The sequence below is a fragment of the Ornithodoros turicata genome, chromosome 3 (genome assembly GCF_037126465.1).
Source record: "Ornithodoros turicata isolate Travis chromosome 3, ASM3712646v1, whole genome shotgun sequence".
Classification (NCBI taxonomy): Eukaryota; Metazoa; Arthropoda; class Arachnida; order Ixodida; family Argasidae; genus Ornithodoros; species Ornithodoros turicata.
This window is the reverse complement of record NC_088203.1, coordinates 4,473,702-4,493,997: the sequence shown is the minus strand read 5'-3', so window position 1 is coordinate 4,493,997 and position 20,296 is coordinate 4,473,702. Positions and strand designations below refer to the sequence as shown.

The window sequence follows — 20,296 nt, the reverse complement described above, 5'->3', positions numbered from 1 at the left end:
GGCGCCTGACAGTGGTTCGTCGTGCTGATATAGCTACAACCACTGAAAGCTCGGTTGTGATTGGCAGACTTCTAATGACTACATCATGTTGATTAGAGAATCAGGCTTTGTTCATTTAGGTTGCGTTTCTGGTATAGGCGTTGGATCTACGCATGACAAATCCACGAGGCAGCCATTACAAGACAAAAAGAGTAAGGCTCACCCCAGATGGGAGATGGTACGATGAGCTTCCCAATCATCTCGTCACTGAGCACGCTGTCACTGGGAGGCGGCGGACAGACGAGAGACTCAATGTAGTCATCCGTCGTCCGCATCGCACTCGCCAGGTCCGGCGGCTCCGTGCGGGACGACCTCATCATCATGCACAGCGACAGCTCTTCCTGGAGGACACACTCGATGTACATCATGTCTAGATCGCTCACTATCGCGCCGTTGATCACCATTATCTCGTCGCCCTTCATCAGCCCTGTAGCAAAAGAAAAGAGTTAACTCCGGTCCCGTCCGGGACCTACAGCCGTATTCTTAAACGGTCCTCCACTCGACACCCCGCCTCGATTCCTGTCAGTGGACGAATGAAGCGGCCCTCCATTTGAGGAGCCGTTGGCCCATCAAGGAAGCTCGGGTGCTACATCGTAATACTTGAGGAAAGCGTGGAGGATTTCCTCTACTGGGGGGGTGTTTCCAATCGAGGTCGACTTTTGAAGCACAAAACCGGCGTCGAGGAACAGCCCGAGTCAAGGGTCGAGTCGAGGATCGTTTAAGAATACAGGCGTTATTCTCAAACGATCCTCGACTCCGCCCTCCACTGGAGCTGATCCTCGAGGTCCGTTTTATGATTGAAACATCGACTTTGACACGATAGGTCCCCTCGAGCGGGGTAAATCCTTCGCAGTTCAAGTGAAGAAGCGCGTCCTTCCTCCACTTACTGTATTCGAGACGGGACGTCAAGTCGAGGATCGTTTAAGAATACGAGAGTCATTGTGCCCGCAGACTGACCTTGATGATGAGCGAGGCTACCTTCTTCGACACGACTAACGTAAACGCACAACTCGTCCTGGTGATCGGTGTTTTCCACCAGCTCCGCTTCAACGCTGAACCCAAACAAGCGTTCCAGAGTGCCGCGAGACAGTTCCACTTGGTACAACACCTTCGCACACAACTCTAGGCTCTCGAAGCTCTGCAAGGAAGTGTTACACGTCAAGACTTCCGAACACCGTGCACTAAACTGTACTTGCGGTTCTAATAGGGTACTTTCTCGGGAAGCGTATTTCCTTCAAGGGGATGTGACACTTTGATAATTTGCGACGAACAAAAAATCATTTACGTGTAAGATAGAAGCCCTTCAATAGACTGAGCTCTGACGTCAGGGGAGTGAGGGCTTCGAGTATTCCTATTGGTTCTCGTAAGCACGTGACCTCTACTGCGACCACGCCACTCGAGATAAGGGCACAGGCGAATAAGTTTGGGTATTCGCGGTGCCATTTTGACACGCTTCTATTAGCCCTCTTCTGTAAAACTTCCCATGCATGTTCGCATCGATGTGAGTAACCGTCTTTTACATTAATCCAACATGACACTGGGTGAAGTGTCACAACCTCTTCGTAGCGTTGTGTGAACTAATTTTGCTTGTATTGTCCTAATTGAAACACGGACTTTCGTTTGAGAACAATTTGTTTTTGTATTTGAGTGCCCCTTTAATGATGACACCAAGTTACACCAGATATTCATACTAGAGCGGATACGGACAAAAAAAATGGCGCCCTGATGTTCGAGCGACCGTGCTATGAATGGAAACTTATCGGGTGACCCTAGCGGTTACCAGGTTATCGAAGATCTCGTTGCGTGCAGCAACGAAATACTCGTCGCCATCCTTGTGTCGTCGGAAGCGCAAGAAGTGGTCGTTGGGGGATAGCTGCCTGCGACTGCACGCCAACCATAGCACCTCTTCCACTGTCATGTTGTCGCGCACGCCCAGGATGACAGCCTGCACATTCGGATAGAATAATATTAACCCGCAACCTTCTCAAGCAACTACGCATGCAATTTCATATCACGCATAAACGTTCATATCCGCATTCCACTTGCATCGTAACGAAAAGCAAATGACAGAATCCACAGACAATATATTAGGATGCGACTGCGTAGACGTAACGAGCATTTATTCTCAAGACTCATTTTTGCTTTGCACAAAGAGCATATACCACGGACACACCCTGACGAGGATGCCAGCAGCTTGAGACTTTTAGAATACGTTACCCATGCGCTAACAAGTGAGAGTCCCAATGAAATTCGTCGTCTCTGTGCACGCCTAAAACCCAGTCTATGTTTTGAGGTTTGGGGACGTGCGCTATTTTTCGAAAACAGCGTGGGTACCCACACTCGCTCCAAGGTTGACCGGCGTCGTCCTCGCGCGACGCGGCATGTTGCGATGTTGGTATCCGCATCGCAATGATTATTCATAGTTTTTCCAAATCTGCGGATATTTGCTTGCATCCCCGGATAGCGCAGGGGTTCATATGCAAGACTGTACGTGAGAAACTCACTTGATTATCGGGTAAGTGAACCTTGACATTCCTTTCTCCTAGTGCAGGAAGATCTAGACTGCTTTGCACTGAAGATGAAGGCATACTCAGTAATCTGTAGGGAAACAGAGAAACGATCGTCAGAGGAGTCTTCAGTTTCCTGTACTTGGGTAACGAAACATTTTCTTAAACATTGTGTTAGAATCTAAGCAGCATAATGTACTGAAAGTTCAAGTACATGGGGGTGACTGGAAGGTGTCTTACATACGTGGGACTTCATTTCGCAGAGCTGCACCCCCCTATGCAGCTGTACACCCCCTATGCACTCACACCTTAAGGCGGACTCATACGGTCTAGTTAACTTTCGAATAGAGTTGGCTGCAAAATTCACAAAATTGTTTTCTTCGCATTGCTTTTCTCCCGCGCTTTAAGGAAGTAATGTAATCGGCTCCAGCGTGCAGAACATGCTAACAAACGCCAAAGACATTATTTTCATTCGCAGGGATCTGGAAAACCGCAGTAACCTGGTCCAATTTGTTGATTGCAATCAATTCCCGGAGTGTTACTGTAGGGGATGACATCATTTGGTCAAATATCGCGGGCGATATGTGGGCGATTAGAAGCGATTTTGTTGCATCTCCCATAAACCCCCACGCTGTGATGGGAAGTACTTGAAGTACCAAATACTCAAGTGCTACTTTAAGTACATTTCTCAGTACTTGTGCTTTATTTCAAGTACATTTCAATTTGTGTACTTTGTACTGTATTTTAAGTACTTTTATTCGGTACTTTCCTTTCAAGTACTCAAGTACCCAATTGGCAACACAAACGCAAAACTTGGTCGCAAAATGATTTCTTTCGGTTCATATTAATCAATCGGCTGTAAACTATCCATCCATGACGAAAACCCGAGACTGGGAAAAAGACGAAAAACAGACGACACAACACAAAGTCTCAAAAACTATCCATGTTTTCTAACTAGCACTCGGCAAACATGCTTGCTCAAAGCTTTTTAAAGATAACAGTCGAAACATAATTACCTCACCTTTTATCACTACCAAGCGTTAAAACGTCAATCTAAAAAAAAAATTAAAAAAAATCTAAATTTGTAATGTACCGACTTCAGGGGGGAACTGTGCTAACATTCGTCTGGAAAGCCCAGGGAAAACCTCAGACATCACAGCAGGCCTGCCGCTAACCAGCTAAAACCGAACCAGCTAAAGGCCTCAAATCAAATGCAGTAAGAAACACAGGCGTTATCGTTATAGTGAGTTATGACAAGCAGTTCTTCAGTCCAGTGTTATCGGTATACGCAATCGCATTAAAATTAAACACCTCACCCTTTGGTTTGACTCGCAGGCAAACAGGACTCTCGAATTTGTGGAAGCTCACGAGACAATAAGCAATATATAGTATCTGTTTTCGCTTTGGAAAAGTATGCCACTGCCTATCTAAGTTCATGGTTCTCAGAGCGTGTTTGCTTTTTAAAACTTCATGCTCATTGTCCGTAACAAAAATACTAAAAAGAAACAAAGAGGAGCAACAGAGAAAGAAAGATGCAGTGTCCGAAGCTGAAACAAAATGGCAGAAAAAAACGCCTAGTAGGAATCTGTCCACTTGCGCAGCAGCTCAGTAAACAGTATCAATAATAATGAGAAAATACAGGGCCTTGAGCACGTACGCAAGTAAGTCCGCGCAACGTCCCGGCATCTCCGTGTAACTTCCTGTGAGGACAAACGACGGATATTTGTGGGAAGTCCAAACCGTGGCCACTCGGAGATGTGGGGGACGTCTGTCGGAAAAATGTCTGTCTCCGACGGAGATCCGAATTTCCGGGAAAGGATATCCCCAGGAGCACCACGGGAAGTTTTGTTCCGTTTGGGATTACTCTCCGGTAGGGAATAAGGGAGTAATGTTACTCCCATGAGGGAGTGAGGAGACTCCTTTTTGAGAGTAATGGTACTCTCCAAAAGGGAGTGATATATGTGGCAGGAAAAAGGAGTTAAAGTACACATTATTTTTTTAAGAGTGCGCGTCACCTCGCAGTTTCGGTGTGGAAGGGCAAAGGGCAAAGCACGTGACAGAGTGCACGTGACTGTAAGGAATGAACATTATCTTACTTGGCACTGTTCGACCTAGAGAGCAACGCCCTGGAGCGTCTCTTCGTGGCTCCCCGTCCCGAGAGGAGGTTGGTGAGCAACGATGGACTCCGGGCGCAGATGTACGCGTGAAACGACGACACCGTAAACACGCCCAGCTTGTTCAAGGTGGCTTTCGTCGCCTTCGACACGTGCGTCAGCAGGTTCTGAAAGACACAACCTCATCCCCCTTACTACTGACGAAACATATGCTAAGACACGATCACAGAAAAGTGGGTCACGAGCAAATACGTCCAGGAACGTCCGTCTTGTACGATGAAATCTATTTTTATATCTCCTCGTTGGAGGGTACGTTGTCGCGACATAATTGTTACGTCATATGTATTGCAGGGATTGTTTTTGTGTTTTTTTTTTTTTTTTTTTAATGGCGGTGGTGGCAAAAAAGTCACTCGTCACTGGCTCCTTTTGCATTATGATTATTAGAGGACATAAGACAGGAGAATAAGATAGAAGACAAGACAATAATGTTCAGCTTTTCATGATCAATGGGTAACCTCTACTGACCTTTACTACGTGTTATGTCGTATATCTGGCTACTCTGGTGTGGATTTCTTGTTACGATATGATGTGCAGTTATCGTAGCGGGGTTTCCAATTATTTCCAATTACTATTTCCATTCGAAAGTGGTAATTATGTGAGGAGTCACGCATTATTTTTCAGCGAGGCGCATTCTTATTCGCAGTAATATTAGCCTTCGGAAATACAGAATTCATTTACCGACAGCACAGACATAACGGAAGAAAGGTATCTGCAAAATAATATTACGCGTGAAAGTTTTGCGTCCCAGCCCCTTTAATCGTAGATTGATTTTTTTTTAAGTTCATATTTGCGCCGCGAAACAGTCTGCGGCTTTTATGGGTGTGCAGACATGGACAGATGGAGACAGGACAGCAGGAACGAGTAGGGAACAGGGGGATTAGTGTGCGTCCTGGGCCGACTTCAGGGGGAACTGTGCCGACATTCTTCTGGAAAGTATTCAGAAAACCCAGGGAAAACCTCAGACAGCACAGCCGGTAACAGGATTCGAACCCGTGTCACCTCCCAGTCTCGGCGTGGAAAGCGATCACCTTCTTGACCACTATGCCACGTGAGCTGGTCCGTATAGATTGAAAAGAAGGTGGCCGTACCTTTGGGTTGGGCAGCTCGGAGACTTGTAGGGAGGCCATGTAGCAGCGCAATCGGAACTGCTCGCAATGAAGCCTTTCCAGGTTCTCTTCCCATTGACCAATTTGATCAGCGAGCGTCTGGCGGGACTCTGTATCTGCCACTACGGTAAGCTGCAGCTCTGCCATGTGCTTCAGCTTCGCGTCCTGCAAAAAGAAACTTCCTTAAGATTTGCCACACTAACAAGCAGAAGCGATCTTTTTTTTTTTTTTTGATCATACCCCGGTACAATGTTGGACAAAAGTTCACAGGACACGCTCCGGCGCACCGTACCGTACCGTACGGTACCGTATGGACTTGAAAACATGGGTTACCTACACTCTCAAAGAAAGAAAAAAAGGTGTACTTTAACTCCTTTTCCTCGCCACATATATATCACGGTACGGTACCGTATGGACTTGAAAACATGGCTTACCTACACTCTCAAATAAAAAAATAAAAAAAACGGGTGTACTTTAACTCCTTTTCCTCGCCACATATATCACTCCCTTTTTGGAGAGTACACTTACACTCAAAAAGTAAGAGTCTCCGCACTTCCTGAAGGGAGCTCGGAAGAAGTTATGAAGGAAGGGAGTTCTGCAAGGGAGTTCTTAAGTATAAGCTCTCCTCACTCCCTTCCCTTTAACTCCCTACGGGAGAGTAATTGTACACTCCGAAGGGAGTGATATATGTGACAAGGGTGTACCTTACAGAAAAGAGTTTTACTGTGCACCTTTTTTATTTTTATTTTTTTTAAGAGTGTATAGGCACATATCTGTAATTCCGTACGGTCCAAATCGCTGCCGGCATGTCATTCTGAGCAGGATTGTTCCGTAAACTTTTGTCCAGCACTCTATACTTCCACAGCAACTCAAAACAAGTTCTAAGATATAGTGGCGGACTAACGCAGCGCCTTCCATAGTACACAATTCTCATAGGGCAGTGTTTCCCAGACTGTGGGATCGCGACGCGGGCGGGAACTTTGGGAAATCCGGAGGCACAGAGGTCTAAAAAAAAACAAGCTCACTTTAGTGAGCATGAACAGCCATCCCTGCAGGCATGCGTCTTTTATTTTTTGCTGCATTCTTCTTCTTTACTTTTTTTTTTCGACTGCCGATTTACTCTGACTAATATTAACTGTCAAAGTCAAACCTCAGCGTCAGCTTTTTGTATTACTGTCCACCCACTGAAATTGACAAGCTTGAGTCATCGCGAAAACCCGTGAGTCTCGAGGGATAGCAGAGCTTACGTCATAGGGTCTTAGGGAGTTATCGTCCCGTGTCAGGACATCCTGGGTCCTGCCGCCAGAAACAGAATTATGCCAGCCAATCGCAGTTGGCAAGACCGAGTGACACTTCTCGGCCGCTCTGCACCACACACGCTCCCCGAAGAAACCCTAATTAAGTTCGGCCAAGTTCCCGCTCAAACTTAATTGCGAGCACTGATGCGACGGCTCAACGTTATATAGTATATGGAAGGGTGGATCGCCCTTCCAGATACTACATAACGCTGAGCCGTCGCAAACTATCGCCATCTAGTACTCTCAAAGTTCTCCGTATCGAAGGTTCTTAATCTCCGGACGTAATTAAATCGACTTACCGACTCAATCTCCTTCTCGAGTCGAAAGATCTCCTCCTGGAGCAAGTGGAGCGTCCCCGTGCGGCCGCGGTGTCTGGCGAACGCTGCGGCGCACGCGGAATGAATGCTGTTGATCCAGTTTTCCAGTTCCACTTGACACGGGGCCTGCAGTCAATGTCCATCCTTAGACATCTTGGAAAGTTGCCGTTTATAGGATCACCAAAACTAATCTGCAAGACCCGCCACTGCTTCGAAAGAACTATGCACAGGGAGCTGTTACATATTCTATGGTTCACCTGTTGGAACCAATCAGTATCATAGGCTGAGGTTTTTCAATCCGCCGGAGAGGGCCTTGGGCACAATGCCCCCCCCCCCCCCTCCTTTCCCGGCGCAAACGCTTCAGGCTACGGGGTACTTTGCCCCCACTTTATGCACAGGGGTCAAGGCGTACCAGGGAAGATGCATAGGATTTTGTGTAATTAAGCAAATTTCTACAAGAGCATCATGTTCACTTGCATTCGCATGCGATTTTCCGGATATCCCTCGTAACTTTCATCGCTCACTTTTCGGAGGGCCCCCACTCCTGAAGTTCCGGGGGGGCTCAGACCCCCATGCCCGCCCCGTAGTCGGGGCTTATAATCAACATTACTAAGTCAGGAAAATGGCTCCTTGACTGTATTTAAGAGTAGGAGCTGAGGGTGATAAAACACGGAAAGACGAACATAACACTTAAACTGCCGTATTGTCGCCCCACCAAAGCCACATGCGCTTCAAGGGGTCCTCCCTTATTGCTTCACTCACTCATGTGTCTCCGTTGCACAACCTGGCTCTTTTATTTCTCATGTAACGAAACAGCACAGCGACATGATGGCAATGGTTTAACGACCGAACATGATGAGCGTGATATCGTCCGCAGGTGCGACCCTCCGGACGCGACGTGTGTTGACGCGACGGCAAGATGAAATATGGTGAAGAGACATGCGTGACGAAGAAAAAGGGTGACGACGATGTGGAGGGTGAAGGTGACGTGAAGGATGGTGGCAATGTGTGACGAGGGGTGAATGAGGGACGCTGTGATGCTTGCGGAGGGTTGGTGTCCCGACGGCGGGCACGGAGCAGCCATAGTATACGACGCTGTCGCGAGCGTCGGTTCATGTCAGGGCTGGGGTGATCTGATCGGAAATGTCGGGTCAACAGCTGCTCAGGCTCACATCCATCTTCCAAGTCTGGGGTGCAGTTCCGTATCGGGACTACTCGTTTTTAAAAATTAGTGAAACGGTTAGAAAAGTAAATATTGCATAGAAGTGGAAGAAGATCATATACTGAATCTAAAAATGTAAGAATTATAAAATTCTGTCGACTAGAAGTTTTTTTTATATGTATTTAAACAACCCCATCTGATTCACTTTTAGCCCAGGAGAAAGACGGGAATGCTAAGCCTAACGGATTCGAAACTTGCTGCCTTGCGAAAGGTAGGGTCGTTGAAATCGGCTAAATCACCTCACTTTAGTGGGGTTAGGTTAAGTTAGGTTCTACAGATTGGGGGGGGGTCTGCCCCCCCCCCCCCCCCCCGGCACGCACTTGGCGGTGCGGGCGTCGAGCCTGTGCCTCGGGTTAGGTCAGTAAGGACCTCAGCCAAGATGGCCGATCACCATCGAGAAACCGGCGATAAAATTTAATTTTTATACGTTTTACGCAATATACGAGGGTCATTCCTGTTTAATTTCGTTACTAATTACTTCCTCTTTCACGTAAAAGCGTTTGATTTTTGTTTTTATTCGTTTGTCTTTTAAAAAAAGCCAGTGCTTCCGATACGGAACTACATCCAAAGTCTGTCGGCACTGAGACTGGGCGTCGATTATCACGGCAACAGCAATTTCGCCAGGGCGAGCCATCAGCTCCAGCAAATGTAGCGAGGCAGGCACAGCGACATGATTGGCAACGGTTTGGTTGACTTGATTTAATTACAGTTTAATGACAGAACGTCACGCGCGTGATATATCTCCGGTCGTCGTCGTCGCTACACTTACCCGGATGCCTCCCATGATCTCAATAGCAATGCCGCAAACAGTCGTTTGTTCCGTTTTGAGGCTCACTCGCGACACTCAAGAGCTCATGGGAGGTGGTCAAGCACACCCTTGAGTGGAGGGAACGGCAAGGGAACGGCAAAGGAACGGCAAAGGAACGGCAAAGGAACGGCAAGGAAACGGCAAGGAAACGGCAAGGAAACGGCAAGGAAACGGCAAGGAAACGGCAAGGGAACGGCAAGGGAACGGCAAGGGAACGGCAAAGGAACGGCAAGGGAACGGCAAGGGAACGGCAAGGAAGGCGCTGCGGTAGACTTCTTGATGATAAACTTCTCGATGCCCCATCTATAGGTTGAACATGGGGAGGTTAGTTGTGCATACTCGATAAAAAGCTTTAAAGCCCCCCCCCCCCCTCCCGTGTCGTGCCGTCCTGTTTGTGTTCCCGGCACTAGGGGGCTTTAAAACGTTTCACCCCCTATAGGCTTTGGGGATCCCAGAGAGCGGAGAGCGCCCTTGAAGTGCACTTTGCTCTAAGGAACCCTGAGGGTGGAGCGAAAATACGGTATAAGACCTTGCAAGGAAGAGTTTCATACTTAGATTAAACCAGGGCAGTAGGGTTCGAATCCCACTGCTTTCTACTTTTGGGGGAAGACATCAGCCCATCAGCAGACGGGTGAGGAATGGTTATACTCCAGGAATATCAATAATAATACGGAGCAACAAGTAAGACGGGTCAGTCTACATGAGGGGGGGGGGGGGGGGGGGGTGACCTTCTGAGCCGCTCTAAATATTGTGACGTCTATTCGCGAACTGAATTGCATGTGGCACAAGTTCGTGTCGGTCTGTTTCCTTCCGTGTCCTTCTTGGTCCCTACCTTATAACAAACCTGTGAACTCGAGTCGTGCCATCGCATTCTTCAGTACCCCACTCCCATCCTCAACGCATTATCCTTATCTTTTTTTTTTTTAATTCACCTTCTTCACCGTTTGTTCTTTCTTCTTTACCGTTTGTTAGTCATCTCTTTTTAAAGTTATCTTTGCCTGTAATTTACTGTAATTTATCTCATCCCTCTTTTACCGTTTGTTAGTTTATCCTTTATTTCCTGATTATTTTCTTTTGATTTATTTTACTCTTTCATTTATTTCTCTTTTTTTCTTTTTGCGGAATAGGAAGCCGACGTCCCGTTTTGCTGACCTTTCCTGTTTTTCTTCTTCTTTGTTCTAATAAATAACCCCCCCCCCCCCCGTGCATTCCGTGCTGGGGGATAAGACTGTAGCGAATATTTATGGTGTGCTGCCTTGTGGTCCCGAATTTCCACTCCCCTCAAACTGCCAACAACTACAAGTAATACCTTTGTGTCCTTCTTTAATGGCTTGCCAATAATTCCTAACTAAATTGACTATCGATACTATCCAGTTTTTTTGTGTTTTTTTCAAAACTACCGATGGTGTCGAAAAACTATAGATAGTACTGTCGATAGTGTAAGAGCTATCGATTGTGGACTATAGATAGTACTATCGATAGTGTTGAACAACTATCGATAGTTTTACGATGACTGATTATCAATGATTCTGTTCTTTTATTTTCCTTTACTATCGATAGCTGGATTTGGTTCTCACTATCGATGTGCTCGCTCCCAGTCTTCGTTTTCGCACTGGCACAATGACAACGAAAACAGAATCACGTTCGACACAAGTTCTTTCCGTGATGCACTGCAAGCAGCGAAAGAAGATGCTCATCATAAGACCGTACGCACGCACTCATGAGACTGCAATGATAGTCAATCCAGTGCAGAGAACATCACGTGAGCTTGCGCTGGTTTGAGCAGCATGAGTAGTTCAGGGTCAGCGTCGGAGAGAAAGCTGCTATGCGTTGTATTGCAAAAAAATGTGTAGGAATAAGGCATTTTCTTTTTCTGTTTTTATCTGCTCCCCGATAGTTCGATTGTCATACGACTATCGATAGTTTCGCATCGCTACTCCCCCCCAAACTCACCTCGGAAAAGCGTGCAACGAAGAAGGCCGCCACTAGATACCCCACTGTTGCCGTTCCGGATCACTTCAGCGCGCTAAGTTTAGCGGCAAAATGTTTTTCTTGTTTCTGCGAATGAATCTAGTCTTTATATGTCCAAATAAAATGCGTATAACAACTTTCTCTGTCGTGTTTCACTTTTTGGTCCGTTTTTAAACGTGTTGAGCGATCGGAAGGATCTAGTGCACGGCTGCGTGCATCACATAGCGTACCTGTCGTACCAGGCGCCGCAGGCGCTGCAGTCGTCCATTTCTCCTTCGGTGACTTGGCCTGGCTTGGATTGTGCTTCAACTGGATCTTTAGCGCGCTACAATCCACGCAAGCCAACGTCTGGTAACAATGGGGTATCTAAGGGCGGCCTTCGGCATTGCACGCATCGGGATAGGAACAAATACATGGGAAAATGGCGACCTTGGGTGATCTGGCTACTCCTAACCCCTTTCCTGCAGTTTACTTGCTCACGTCGCTCGCAACTGTTTACGAGTAGACCAGGAAACGCCAAGGAGGCAGAAGAAGATGGACTCGTGGGTACCTGAAAGAGGTAGGCATCCCCAAAGGCAGTGCTGAGGCAGAACACATAATCCCGCTTCGGGTGCTCGGGTACGGGCTGCATGACTGCGCCATCGACGATGATCAGATGCTTCGGGGTGGAGTCGATGGCCCGCCCGTCTCTGTTGTCGCACGGGTAGAAGAGCAAGGTAGTGCCTTTCAGACACACCCAGTAACCCTTCCAGCCACGCTTGCGCGCCAACTCCACCTGATGCCGACGCCGGAGAAGCCACTTCTTCACACTCAGGAACCTGCACGTGGACACAGGTTTCAAACACGCCTGCCTGCCACACTGTAGTTAGAGAGAGAGACATACCCAGCTTTGCGTACAGCTCCCGTACAGTTGAAGGAAGCAGCTGTGGAGCGAGAACGAGACGGAGATCCCCGGGACTCGCCTTCGTCTTCGTCGCTCACAGCCGTCGTCAACGACAGACGGTCGTCGTCAGACATCTGTGAGGAAGAAAGAGCGAGCTCGGTTAGGTTAGGTTGGGTTGGGTTGAATTTAGGTTTGGTATAGAGACAGCAAAATACATGAGGGTTATGTTGGGTTGGGTTGGGTTGAATTTAGGTCAGGTGGAGAAAGCAAAATACATGAGGGTTAGGTTAGGTTGGGTTGGGTTGAATTTAGGTTAGGTGGAGAAAGCAAAATACATGAGGGTTAGGTTAGGTTGGGTTGGGTTGCATTTAGGTTAGGTGGAGAAAGCAAAATACATTAGGGTTAGGTTAGGTTGGGTTGCGTTGGGTTGAATTTAGGTTTGGTATAGAGAAAGCAAAATACATGAGGGTTATGTTGGGTTGGGTTGGGTTGAATTTAGGTTAGGTGGAGAAAGCAAAATACATGAGAAGATAGCTAATGACCGAAAGTTGTCTGCAACAACGCGTTAATTCTGCGTAGGTTTTGCGGTGCTCAACCCCCTAGACGCCCGCGAAGAGATAATAGTCATGAAGTGCAACTCTTTCGGCTTGTTGGTGCATTGTACGTCGGAAAAGGGCCCAAGCAGCACAATGTACTGAAAGTCGAGTGCAATAGGGGAGGACGGTACGTGTCTTATCAATGTTTCTTTTAGTTTCACTAGTCTGTTGAAGGCCTTCCACCTACCCGTCTACCCCTGTTGCACTCGACTTTCACTACATCGTGCTGCTTAGGGGACGAGTGCGTAGGCAGACCACGGCAGAAACACGAGACAGTTCTTGTCCCTGACTTAATCTTCACTGAGATTGACACGGGCCGTTACATTTCAGCCAGGCCATTAGACCATTAGGCCATTAACCATTAGAAAACGTCCATGAGGCCCACGCGTAAGAAAGTGCGGAATTGCCCAACTCTGTTACGGGATAAACCGCCAACAGCCAAGGAATCGTAGCTCCTAGGCATCACAAACCTGGAGTTCGATTACATATTTCTGGCATATATACATCTCATACACTGCACTCTTTATTGGAACTAAAGTTTGCTACGGAACAAAAGAATGCCGCGAACAACTCTACAGAGCCCGGTTCTTTGTTCTTGAAGTACGTAACCACTTGAGGCGAAGCTCATTTGATATAAGACAAAATACTTCGACGGAATTTCAGTCATGTCCTACAGGTGTAGAGATTCCTCACCGAAAGACGAGCTCCGAATTCCAACTTTCCTCTCGAATCGGAATGAGAGGTCCCTCACTGTCCCTTCCCTGGCCTCGAGGGAAATACCTAAGCAAATTTGCGAGCCCCGTTAATTTTCCTTAAGTCCTCAGAGAGGAAAGAACCGCAGTAGACTTAAACCGTAAAGCAATTAAATTATGGGGCCGTCGCCGAGTAAAAAGAAGCTCTTAATGAGATTTCTATTTTGGTTGGATCAGCAGAGCGAGACATCGAAGAACATGATTCAAAAGAAAAACTGAAATGAACTTGGTTGTGATTTCCATTTTCGCCTCGCAGGGCTCGAAAATGCGATAGTTGAAACCGTCCTACTTAAAATTTTCACGCACAATTTTGCATAATAATATTTTCTCCGCGTTCGTGAAGAAAAGAGCCTTGAGCTTGATCAGCAAGCACAAGAAAAGCGTAAAGGCAAACATAAAAAAACACACAAAGGAACATAGAAAGCTCACACGGACGAATGCTTAAAAGAGCAGTTGATTTGTCTCGTCCATGTCCGTCCGTCCGTCCGTTTGTGTGTGTGTGCGTGTGCGTGTTGCATACAAAGTTAGCATCGTAGGGACTTCATCACTCAACGTGGCCTCATACACTCATTGGACTGTACGTCACAGTATTAAGTAAAAAAATGACAGGACGGTTACGACTCGTGTACGCCGACGCGATCTCGAAAAAGTATCCACTATTACAGCTGACGCCGTAAAAAATGCTAACTACTATCTTTCTACGTGCCGTACTTGACGGGATCCACACACTCGAACAAAGTTCCCTGTCGAGCTCATGACGTCGGATATGTGCAAGAGGCTTCGCTAAACCGATTGGTTCTGGAATAACCCCGTGATACCTCTCGCACCTTCTCATTGGCGGAAACTGCTCGCCGTCGGATGAGTTGCCGTATTCGAGGTTGCAAGTTTTATGCATGTATTGCACCCCCCACCACCCTCCCCCTGCTGGAAAACTTGGGATGCTGGTTTGCGTGACTGGCAGCGCAGTGTCGTGTACCCCCTTTAAAATACATTCTTTTCGAATGCCCTAAAAATGGCGCTTAATTTATAAAGTTTATTATATACTATGTGTACCTGAGTTCACAGCGACACAGTAAAGGCAATTTCTCCCGTAAACACACGGAAGCAATATTCTTATCAAATCTTTTAAAACCCTACAACAAAATTTAAATAAAAATTACACAGAAACCAAGTATCGTGAGAGAACGGATGTTCTGAGGCTGGGAACAACATAGAAGGGACAATCACATACAAGGTCTCAAGTTGCCTAAGTATGCCTGTCAAGTTGCCTGTCGTATGAATGTGTGTATGAGTGTGCAAAAATGTAAGAGTGAAAGGAGGATGAGTGAGAGAGAGTGACTGGTTTGTCCCTTCAGATGACGCACCCTGGAAGTCGCTGAGAAGGCGTGTTAGCTTAGCTCAATTGCTAGAGCCCTGGACCGGTAACCCAGAAGATGTGGGTTCGAGTCCTACAGCTGGCTAACCTTTCCAGTGACTTTCATCTTTCAAGTATCGTGTCCTACGTGTTTGGGTTTGCCCTCAAGTGTAACCTGCCTCGGCTAATTCCCGTTGTTTACGAAGTATTTCTACTTGTTAACGATTAAAGATGGAAGTCACTGAAAAGGTTAGCCAGCTGTAGGACTCCTACAGCTAACCTTTCCCCTTCCATCTTTCATCGTTAATTTCTTTGGCACTTGATGCTTCGTATGTATTTGCCCTTTCTATATGTGTTCCAGCCTCAGAACATAACTTCCCTCATATTTCTATTTGTTTTTCTGCGAACCTCCATCATTTGAAAACCCGCAGAGATTGCAGGAAGAAGTTAAATCACTGCGACGTCATCGTTATCATTGGACACCCTGTGCCCTTATCAGATTTCACGTTACCCACGTAGATACTACCTTCCAGCGACGACGCTAGGTTGAAAGAGAGCCGTCTGCGCAGTGGTCGAAAGTACGTGACGCGTCGTCTGTCTCAGTTCGTTAAGCTGTGATTGACGACAGGATGAGAGGATATTGCTCATTAGAGCCGTTCTCACGATCATCCTCAATCATTATCTCTTTCGCACTTTGTTTCCTTTCACCGCGAGGCAATGCAACGAAGGAAATACGAGACTGAACAACAGTGTTCGTTTGTGCTGTTACTTCCCACGGGGAAAATCGAAGGGAGCTGACCTGACGAATTCTCAATGTATAGTCACTGTTAGTGGATCAAAGTTAGCACTTTACAAAGTTAGTGGGCAAAGACCGTGATCAAAAGTAATTCGCCCTGCATATCACCAATGTAATGCCCTTTTAGGGCCTTTGGGTGAATAAATGAAATGAAATGAAAAGCAACCGTTCTAGGGGTGGAACACACAGACAGGCAATCGAACACAACACCAAAACACAAGCCTCAACGTGTGTGTGTGTGCGAGCGGGACAAAAAAAAAAGACATACATGTAGTGCTTCTACGTACGTACCTGCGTACGTGTGTGTGTGTACGTACGTACACTGTAAACTGAAAAACACCCTTATTGGTGTAAATGGCTTGTCCTATAACTCACACCACTTTTTACACCATATGGTCTGGAACACCCTTTTTTAGAGGGTGTGTTCTGTGTAAAACACCCTTCGAAAAGGTGCTTTTCCTTGAAAATGCCGTCTTTTGCACCCTTTCACACCCTTCTAGGGGGGTGTTTAACAATCTTACACGCTCATAAAAGGGTGTTTAAAGGGTGCAAAAGAAGGCATTTTCAAGGAAAAGCACCATTTGAAAGGGGGTTTTACGCAGAATACACCCTCTAAAAAGGGCGTTCCAGACCATATGGTGTAGAAAGTGGTGTGAGTTATAGGACAAACCCATTTACACCCATATGGGTGTTTTTCAGTTTACAGTGTACGTACGTGTGTGTGTGTGTGTAGTCCGTAGTAGATCAGCGCTCAGAATTTCAGAGTCCCGCATTAGCATGCGTTATTAACGACAGGTTCATCTCCACCCCCAAGGACGTCGTCGTATTGTTCATCTCTGTAGGGTTTCCTTTTCGTGTCATGGAGACGCTCCCAAGAAGTGGAGCAGCGGACCCGTTATGGGCATTGTGAAACAACCTGACAAACGGAATAGCATACAAAAAAAACAAAAGAAACGTAACATTGTTGTAGTCATAAAACATTCGCAACGCAAGTGAAGTGGAGTGGTCAGCCCTGATCTATTTTGCTTGACACCTTCGTTTCGGTTTCAAATACACACCCAATGTTCCTCGTCGTCCCATTTGGACGAACCGCAAAATCGAATTTAAAGAGAGAAAAAAAAACATTACTAGCGAAAAAATTGAAAAAATCTCGTCATCAACTTCACGAATTTCCGCCTCTTCCGAGAAATTTAAGAAGACCAGGCCCAAGGCTTATCGACCCATCGGTGCATTTAGGTCGCTTCTTGCAGCCATCATCTATTTTTAACTTGAAATCTTCGATGTCGTTAGCTATAGCTGTCTCCGAATTCACGCAAAAGCGCGCCCTTCCAGATTTGGCGGAGTGATCGAACCCTCCGAGGAAGAAAAGAACGCTTTCCCAACAAAGTACGCAGACGACAAAATTATGCAGCTTCGAGAGAAAAAAAAAAAAAACAAAAAAAAAACGTGCTTGCACATTAGAGGGAAAGAGTTTCGGGAGAGGGGGAAATCTTTAAAATATCCTTAAATGTGTTTACATAACGACGTTTCCTTACGTCTCTGATGTAACGAGTTTTGCGAACATGCGCCCTAAAATCAATCGAGTAAAGCAGGCAGAGGGGAGAGAGAGAGAGAGATAGAGAGAGAGAGGAGGAAGTAAAAAGAAAATCACACGATAAACATCAGCTGCGTTTTCAGAAACAATCGCAGATGATGCTTTTAGCGAAACGAGGTTCGTAAAAAAAAATATATATATATATATATATATATATATATATAAATATCTCCTCCAGGATGCGCTCGCGTCGCTCACGGAGACGATGGCTAGAGGAATATGAATACAAGATTCAGAGTACTGCTTCATATCCCGTTCGCTCGTGGGACGCGGCTTTAACGCGCGTGCAGAATCAATATTTAAACGGGCGCTTCGAAATTCAGAAAGCCACAACGTGAGATTACGGTTCTGAGCGATCGCGTTCGTAGTCGAGCAATGCTATGTGAGCGCACTGGCTGTGCACTGTGCGTGTGGAAGCTTTTTTTGTTTTTTCTTTTTTGTTTTTTAACGCTGTCTCAATATGTGTTTGCTTAAAGTGGGACTCCGCAACAAAATCATCACAAAGATAGCGACATAGCAGTAACCCTTGCGGGTGTCAGGAACATACATACGAAATATCGCGTTCCCAAAGTGCGCCTATTTTATTGGAACGAATTATTACGAAGTATGCGAGCTTCGCCTCTGTGAAGCAAGAGGGCGCTGAAAGCAGCGCTGCTGACGTCATCCGGCATGGAAGAATGCAAGCTTCGTAGCAGACGACAATGCTGGGTGACGTCGCAATATCTTCCTCCGGGCGAACCCTGCTGTGCGCTTTGCATTTTGTTTTCGGTTTGGTATTGTTATCATTTACTAATTAATCACTCGCGCAAAATGAATGCGAATGTTGTATCCAGTATCAAGGTAGCGCTCCGTGTTCGGTATGATGCTCACCTTTTTTTTTTTTTTTTTTTGTTTCGAATCCTTGCAAAGTCTCCCTTTAAATGTCGTCAGCTATGAACGCCCGGCAGGAAACTGGCGTATCGGAAGGAAAAGTGCAACCACGAGATGTGTCGTAACACTGCGAAAGTTCCCTTTCTGATTTTATGTATGCCTACAGGCAAACGTAAAACCAGAAACGGTATACTATATACTAAAACTATATACAGTCAAACGCCTTTACAACGAACGCCTTTATAACGAAAAGACCGTTATAACGAAAGTTTTTCGCGGTCTGGTCAGGCGCCCTTAGGATTCAATGTATACTTCGGGCATTTATAACGAATTCCTTTATAACTTACGAACCGAAATAACGAGGGGGGTAAAAAGGTCAAAACAGAGATAAGGTTCCATGTGTATCCTAGGTAAATGTCTGAGCTGCGTTTTGATCAGAGCAATGAAATTCCACCAGTGAACAAGATTAGGGCATTTTTCCTTTGAAACATCCGTTTTAACGAAGTTACCTTTACAACGAAGATTTTCTGCGGTCTCCTGAAGTTCGTTATAAAGGAGTTTGACTGTACATACTATGCATATGTATACATACTACAGGGTGTCTTTCTTTTCGATGCACATTTTTCATTTAAAAAAACTATAAGGGCTACAGACATCCTGTTTTCACTTCTATCATCTCTGGGCCGGCGGACGTCCTTGGTCATCTGTTGCTCAACCGTCGAATGACTAATTACCTAAAAATCGTTAATTAACTTTTTAATTATAAACGCTACGAAGTAGTCCCAAAGAGATCATAATGTTCCTTTCGGTCACCTGATATCGTAGCCGTTTTCAGAATAAAAATCCGTTCGGTAGATCGTCCGCAAAAAGTTCCTGAAGGAACACCATTTTTTTCTTTATTATGTTCATTGGGCATCTTCGGAGACGCGTCTTCCCTTCACCCCCGATGTGAGAGGGTGAAGGTGCACAGAGCCGCCTCATGCGTCGAAGACGAGCTTTAACTCGACGAAACGAAACAAAAACACACGTATCGGGTGACGCTATCGGAACTGCCCTTATCTTGCGCTGCGTTTTCTGTTTTCTTTTAATCTATTTCCAGGACCCAAGAGGCGACAGTGTGCTCTTTCACCCTTTCACCTATAGTCGGACCTCAAAGCATGATATGTTACAGCAGGATATTACTCTCCAGTAGGGAGAAAGGTGTTACGCTACTCCCTTGAGGGAGTGAGGAGACACCCTTTTGAGAGTAATTGTACTCTCCAAAAGGGTGTTATATATGTGTCAAAAAAGGACTTAAAGTAGCACAGAAGTCATTTTTAACACCCAGTTTTCTTCCCATAAAACTGTTAAGTAGGCCAGTAAGATGCACCATGCGAAGTAATTTACACCACAGAGCCATAATTATCGCAGGAATTGAATTTAAAATACGCCGCAATAAGCGACCGTGCGCAACGGTGGTGAAGAGCAGTACCAGCCTGTGATCTGCCCGGAACCTCGCGCTGACGCTATGAGGTGAACGCTAGCTGATTGGCCCGGAGAAATGTTGTCTGCTACTCCGCTGTCGTCTGCTACTCGGCTGTTCGGGGTCCCGATAAAGCCTTTCTCCTTGCTCGGTAATGCTTCGGCCGCTCGTTCTATCCCCAATTCTCCGGGAAAACTGGCAAAACAGGTTTACGGCGGCAAAGGGACGAGGCGCTGACCCCCACTGACCGGCGAACCAGAACGAGTCCCTTATACCGTCATCGGTGACGTGGCATCATACCTCCTCATCCTCGTTATAGCTGGAGTGGCGAGTTAAGGGTGAACGCGCGGGGCTATGTTTATATGAGTTTTTTTCTGGGAAACAAATTGCACACATCAAAACCTTTCGCGCTATTCGGTATAATGACACACATACTTTCATCAGATGTCTTAATCTGAATTTTTTTTTGGATGGCCCTCTGTGCTCCTTTAAAGTACACCCTTTTTTTTAAGAGTGCAGTTGCTTCGCGGCGCTAACACGCAATAAA

The 20,296-nt window shown here is 46.2% G+C and overlaps 1 protein-coding gene across 1 annotated transcript in view; it reads right to left on the bottom strand.

The window, feature by feature from the left end:
- LOC135387858 (protein still life, isoform SIF type 1-like) overlaps nt 1-20,296 on the bottom strand; it is a 166,889-nt gene that overhangs the window by 23,431 nt on the left and 123,162 nt on the right. Inside the window, exons 13-21 of the mRNA XM_064617029.1 lie at nt 12,326-12,459; nt 11,993-12,260; nt 7,424-7,567; nt 5,809-5,991; nt 4,643-4,827; nt 2,544-2,637; nt 1,820-1,984; nt 997-1,177; nt 203-466 (exon numbers count right to left, since the gene is read on the bottom strand). Coding sequence (XP_064473099.1) covers nt 203-466; nt 997-1,177; nt 1,820-1,984; nt 2,544-2,637; nt 4,643-4,827; nt 5,809-5,991; nt 7,424-7,567; nt 11,993-12,260; nt 12,326-12,459 — 1,618 coding nt within the window. The remainder of the gene's footprint in view (nt 1-202; nt 467-996; nt 1,178-1,819; nt 1,985-2,543; nt 2,638-4,642; nt 4,828-5,808; nt 5,992-7,423; nt 7,568-11,992; nt 12,261-12,325; nt 12,460-20,296) is intronic.